Genomic DNA, 6,879 nt, shown 5'->3' on the forward strand with positions numbered 1-6,879 from the left:
GGGGGGAGATAAGGGTTGCATTGGGTCCCCTTTGCATAGACACGGTCACTGTGTCCTCAATGGTGCCTAGTACTATCAGTGTACGTGTTGGTGTTCCTATACTATGGACAGCCGCACTTGATAACGTTTTGTTTTTGTAGTCACGTTGGTGTTACATTGCATGCTTTCCTAGTGACATCACATGTGTTACCGGACCGTACATCTGTCTATTAAGACACAGAGAATTCTAGGTATGGAACTGGACATGCAGTCATCACACGGATCACCTCTGTCTGTGTACATGACACGGCTCTGTATAGCACATGGTGGCTGCAGTCGCGGGTTCTTGTGTGATTCCATCATTCCGGCTCACGGTTATTTATTGTGTGAAGTGTAGAGTACCGCCAGTATTCCACTGATTGCCGGCCCAGAGAGGACCACACACTCTACTTCTCCAGGATATGGGAAGGCCGTGTCTGCTGGCTGGGATTTGACTTCACTCACATAAGACTCTTCGGTTTACGTTCGGGCGTTGATCTGACGATTGGCTTCCATATCACCGGCTGGAAGAAAATGAAAATTCAGCTTAAGATGCGGCCGTGCCTCTGCTTCCAGGTGATGTATGACATACGTAGGGGAGGACTTCTAGTTGTACAGACATGTACTTGTCAGAGAATTGGCCATGGCTCAGCTTTTTCTGGAAGAGAAGCTACACGGGTGTGTCAAGTTGTAGATCTTGTTATGCAATTCTAAAGTGACACTAAGCTCAGGAGTTAAATCTTAAAAATACATTCAAGTATCTTAACTATTAACAAACGGGTTCCTTATTTGTGTATCACTGGGCTGTAGATCCTCTAATCATCTCTGAATTGGTGCTGACACTGTCCTTCCTTCTGGAGGGTGGCTACTTTTGTCCCCCATGGTCCCTGTGTGTTGTAAAGTAGCCACCGCTCCCAGCTCACTCATGTGATTGGACAACAATCTCAATACAAATGAGTAAACTAAATGTGAGATTTACGTTTGGCCACAGGGGTCGAAAGGAATTATTTTGATGCCCAGCATTTTAAGAGGAGGAGTAACTCCCTTCTATTAAGGGCTCAGTCACACTGGAACCGGACGGCATGTACAGCTCCGTGCTGCATGCAGGGCCGTATCGGGCAGCTCCCTGGAAGGACAGGTGCTGCGTATGATTAGCACACAGCCCCTGTCCTTCTCTATGGGACTACGCGGCCGTACACCGCCCTATGCTCACCTGCCCTGCACGTCAGTGCGCGTGAGTGTACTCGTACGCTGACAGGATGGATCCTGTCTGCGTCCGAGCCGGGACACCCGCACCCATACGGACCTGCACTTGAGATGGGCGTAGGGCGGTGTATGGCCGCGTAGTCCCATAGAGAAGGACGGGGGCTGCGTACTAATCACACGCAGCACCTGTCCTTCCCGGGAGCTGCCCAATCGGGCCGTGCACACAGCACAGAGCTGTTCGCGCCGGCCGATTCTCGTGTGAATGAGGCCTTAGGGTTTGTGATGAAATGAGATGCTGATAAGGCCATGCTGCCTTAGTTCAGAAGGCATCTGCATATCTAATTGCACCGCACTAGAGAACATGGAGGAATTTTTGGTTCCTTTTGGCCCACCTCGCCATTATCCTTATACTTTCTCCTTGGTCTTTAAACCTAAGTCCATAGGAGACATGGTCCCCCTGCACTGCACTGATGCCTGAACCAGCGGTATGCAGTTTGGAATAATCGTATATTATACTTTAACACACAGAAATCCTTGTTTTGCATGCAGACCCTTGGGTGTCTGGTAAGCTGAGACCTGATGTGAATTATTAGCTTTCCCTCTACACGGTGCATTCAAAAGTATTTTGTGTTTTTTTTCCTGGAGTTCTGAACAAAGCCCCCTGCTGATTCCCAACTTTCACTCCGCTTCATTTGCATGATCCCGCAGGTTTATCTTGTAGAAATGAAGAAAACCGGTTTTGTCTAACGAAATAAGTTATACCACCATGGGATGGATAATGTTCTCATGATTTAGTCCTAACAGCTAAGTCTTATGGAAGATAGGAGCTCAGGGCGTCTGAAGCAAGGCAGGGGGTGACTGGGGATGGTGCTAATTCGGGCATAGTAGTCGGCTACCTTTTACCATTACACAGGTGAGTGTCTCCTGGACCCATTCATTGCTAGCCAAATACATCTACATCTTCCTTCCTGAAAGGAAGATGTATGAAGTCCTTCCTGAAAGGAAGATGTATTTTCTATTTGGTAGGTAACAAATCATTAGGCTGTACATCCTTTGAATATGAATACGTGTGTATTATACCAAGAACTTGTCTTGCCTTCTTCTGTTTAGTCTAGCACCGGTCACAATTGTCCTGTTGTCACTGATGTGACCCCCACAGTCTGATTGCTAGACAAATGGACCCCTTTTGGTGCAGCCTTTCGAATGGAACAAGCCCAGTTGGCCCAGATGGTCAGTGGCTCTTATCAGGTTACTTAATTTATGTCCATATGATTTGTCTTTTTATATAGATGGACCCAAGATTCTGGGTCACACATGGGATGACAGATGTGGCCACAGTAACATGTTGCTGTACTGAACAATTTAGTAGATATTTGGTTGTTGGAACAGTTGTTGGTGTTTGGGGCACAGTAAGGACACGTTTTGACATGAATATTGATTATCAGATCTTTACATTGTGATTTCATAATCTATGTACAATTCTCTTTGAAGTCTACCAAAACTAAACGGCAGACACCCTACCTAAACAATCTATTCAATACTGTAGGTGTAAAGTGTATGGCCAGCTTTACAAATGTAACCACTTAGAAGTCTAGTCTATGGCCTGTATGGTGTCTGTCCTTCTTTCTCTGTAGGAAAGGCAATGGTCGGTGCCTGATCACACCTAAAATGTTAATGTGTTCCTACCTTGTATTGATCTCATGTATCAGGAACTACAGGTGAAACTCGAATAATTAGAATATCGTGCAAAAGTAATTGCAGTAAGTTCTGCAAAAGGGGCCCAAACCAAGTACTGAGTACATACATATGCATGCTTGTACTTTTCAGAGGCCCGATATTGTTCTATGTACAATCCTTGTTTTATTGATTGCATGTAATAATCTACTTTTTTGGGGTTTTCATGAGCTGTAAGCCATAATCATCACAATTATGACAAATCACGGCTTGAATTATCTTGCTTTGCATGTAATGAGTCTATCTCATATATTAGTTTCACCTTTTAAGTTGCATTAGTGAAATAAATGAACTTTGCACGATATTCTAATTTTTCGAGTTTCACCTGTATACAGTATAGTAGACCCCTGGTCTTGTTGTGGAAGAACCGCGCGTCTTGAGGAGTAGAAGATTGTTTGATCTTCCTTTTTTTTTTTCTCTGTGTATGTCGACTTCAATTCTATACATAGTTGTGTATGAAGCTGGCCATGAATATCATAGGGCAGTTGGATGTGCAGGCACGGTCCAACTGCCCAAGCTCATTGATTGGCCCAGTATATACAGTGAAGGGAATCTATCAAAACTCGAGCAGACAAAATCTAGAGCAGCTGTGCATGGCAACCAATCAGCTTCTATCGTTCATTTTCAAATCTTAACTGAACATACTGAAGAGAGATGCTGATCCAGTTTTTGTCTGCTCCAATTTTTTATAAATTCCCCCCCAATATTTGTATCCCTTTGCAGACAGAAGAGATGCCATGCTGCCTAGAGACCTTTTGATGACGGCTTATCTAAGGATAGAGGAGATATTGTTTTTGTCAGACTTGGGGTGTCTGGTGAAGTCTGAAGGTGGCCATAGATACGAGGGTTGTTTCCCAGACAGCGATCAAATCATGCTGTGTCTGCGCCCATGTTTAAGGAGGTCATGAATGGGCTAATAATTACAGATGGAATGCCTCCAGAAGTGAGAGGTGCACCTTATCGCACAGAATTTTCTTTAAAAATCTCCCTAGTAGTGGGCCCAATAGCGTTTTCTACTGAATGGCACATGAAAGAGGATCAAATAAGGTTCAAGCTCATGCCCTTCCGTCGGTCAAGTAAGGTTTACAACTGGTCCGGGCACCCTGTTGGGTCTTGTGAGGACAAGCATGCATCTCTCGGTATCCACGGCTAGTTACATTTTCCACCCTGCTCCTTCAATTTTTCTTTTACAAAAGGTTTATTGAGTAAAAAAGAAAACTCCTAAAACATCACAGATCTAACCACATGACCAAGACTGATACAAAGTTTCCATTAAGAGAGGTTATAGATCGTAAACTGAGTGAAGCTGGAGCGCCAGTCAAGGACCAGTTATCAAAAGAATTACAGGGCACAAATACAAGAAATGTAACAGAAACATAAACCGTGTGAAAATGTGACCACTTCAGATAAGCAATGAGATCCTTTAATTTTTCATTGGGAGTTTGTCAAGCCGACCGGAATCATTCAAAATTCAAGCCGTGTATGGCCAGCTCAGACGTAAGAGATGACTGCACCTCCTGGTCACATTAATCTAGACCTTTCCTTCCTACAAACAAATACAGGTTCACCTATGCTAACACGATTGTGTAACGGGCAGGACTTTTGTCTTTGCTTTGTTTTAGTTAAAGCAGCATGTGGCCGAATGCCTGTTTAATTAGCACAAATTGTCGGTGCTCAAGTACAATGGAAGACTGTAGGGTGTCAAAACAATTAGGCCTAAGGCTACGTTATTCTGAATTCTGGGATTAAGTGTATTGTGGTCCTCTTGGCAGTCTGCAGTCCTTGTGAGGGGAAAAAATACTACCACAGTTTATGATGGCCACAGGGTCCCTAAGCATGACAGGGTGCAACGTTGGGTGAAGCTTCTGTTCTTGCTGACCCATAAATCCCTTTTCATATTTATTACTTCGAGAAACTAGTGAGAGAGAGAGAGAGATGAGAGACCGTGCTGCAGAATCCCGCGGTGTGTGCTTCTCTGTGCCCATAGCGCTATGAAAACGACTGAGACTGTGTTCATACTCCTTGTTGGACATTATTGTATAGCAGGGCTGGAAAAATCCCAGGAGCCAGGTCACCAGTGCTCCCTAAAACTTGCAGCTGGTGCCCAACTTTTGAGGATTTCGCTAGTAGAAAAATCCAGCTGGCTCCTAAATTCCTTATGAAATGGACACTAAACTCAGGAGTTAAATCTTAAAAATGCATTCACATACCTTTTAACTATTAACAAAAATTTAGGTCATCCGTGTATTACTTGATCCTCAAATCATCTCTGATTTGGTGCGGACACTGTCCTTCCTTCTGGAGGGTGGCTACGTCTGTTCCCCGTGGTCCCTGTGTGTGTTGTAAAGTAGTCACCGCTCCAAGCTCACTCCTGTGATGGACTACAAGCTCCCGTTTGGTTTAGTTTACTAATTTATATTGAGATTGTAGTCCATCACAGGAGCGAGCTTGGAGCAGTGGCTACTTTACAACACACACAGGAACCATGGGGAACAGAAGTAGCCCCCTTCGAGAAGGAAGGACAGTGTCAGCACCAATTCAGAGATGATTTGAGGATCTACAGCTGAGCTGTTTTACACTTATTAATATTCGTTTATGGCCTTTATCGGACTCCCCCCATTTTCTGAATGGCTAATTTTTCCCCTCCTCATATTCAGTGTTTTTAAGTGTGTTAAGATATGTACCAGGGAGGGAGATGACATTTCTGTACTTGTCAGAGAAGTGAGTAATCGAGCAGATCTGCAGAATTCCACGGCATGTGCAGGCAGAGTGCGGTCCTGAGCCGCCCCTCCTGAGTTATGGCAGTGCCCGGGAGGAAGATGAGGCAGTATTCCTTTAACATGCTGCGGTGGAGGACAGGAATTTGGAGCAAAGAGACTTTTGATTGCTGTGATGAGAAGGTGAGGGGCTCTGATGTGTGTTAAGATTACAGGTCTTTGATGATTTATTACATACAATACATGGAGAATAAATGTATCATAGCTTTTTGTGTTTTCAATAAACGCGTTATGAGCAATCTGTGGTATGCTTTTCTCACGTATGGCATGGATGTTCCTGGGGTGTCCATTGTATGCTATCGGTTGGGTTGCCGTTCCTTCCCATACCATCAAACTGTCATGTTCCTCAATCTGAAGAATGAAAATGCAGTCCTTGAAAAATGGGATAACATAGGGACACAAAGCAATGGCAGCAGATGAGTACCAATGAGAACTTGTCTTATGTATTATTCTGGTGGACTTTCTAAAAGAGAACTTTCCTTCAAGGTGTGACCATTCTTGTTGAATTGATCAAAGGCCTTCATCTGTAGTTACCGAAAAGATAGAGTGCGCCTTTTAATAAGTTCTATGAAGTAGGAGCTGGAAAATCTACCAATGGTTGTCTTGGCCTTTGTCTAGTGGACTTGGGGTCGCTCATATAGGAACCCAGCAATGTAATGTATAGCTGGCCATACACCAGTCGAGCGAACGTTCCGAAATATTTAGTAATAGTTAATGGAGTCAAATCAACAAACGTTTTTGAGGCGAGTGATGAAGAAAATGGAAAGAACAGGATGCAAAGTTTTCTCCAACTAACACAATTCTAACAATGAATGTGGATTTAATGCATTAACTGCATTCATTAACAAAATAAAATGTCAAAATCAAACCAAATATCGAATGTCGTTCACCAAGTCTCTGATGGCATTATCCAATGTTCTGATGAGATTTTTTGTATGAGCGTTTGTACATAAATCTACCAGTGTATGACCGGTTTAATATGTTTTAAAGGAGAACTCCAGGATATTTAAGAATTAATCTTGCAGTGGGGCTACCACCGTACTGCAAAGGTAAAGTACTCGATTTGGTATAGGGAGGAAAATAAAGGAAATACATGCACCTGATCCTTGGCCCTTATGGCTGCCAGACCGATCCCTGCAGTAAC

The 6,879-nt window shown here is 43.7% G+C and overlaps 1 protein-coding gene across 2 annotated transcripts in view; it reads left to right on the forward strand.

The window, feature by feature from the left end:
• Window positions 1-6,879, forward strand: part of RGS12 (regulator of G-protein signaling 12) — a 146,524-nt gene that overhangs the window by 76,304 nt on the left and 63,341 nt on the right. The window contains exon 1 of one of the 2 annotated variants that reach the window (XM_018554984.1): window positions 5,737-5,858. The exons of the other annotated variant lie outside the window; for it this stretch is intronic. Coding sequence (XP_018410486.1) covers window positions 5,757-5,858 — 102 coding nt within the window. The 5' untranslated portion in view covers window positions 5,737-5,756. Of the gene's footprint in view, window positions 1-5,736; window positions 5,859-6,879 lie in introns of those variants that run through there. 2 annotated transcript variants of the gene reach the window in all.

The sequence above is a fragment of the Nanorana parkeri genome, unplaced genomic scaffold (assembly GCF_000935625.1).
Source record: "Nanorana parkeri isolate BGI_ZX_2015 unplaced genomic scaffold, ASM93562v1 scaffold180, whole genome shotgun sequence".
NCBI classification, from domain to species: Eukaryota; Metazoa; Chordata; class Amphibia; order Anura; family Dicroglossidae; genus Nanorana; species Nanorana parkeri.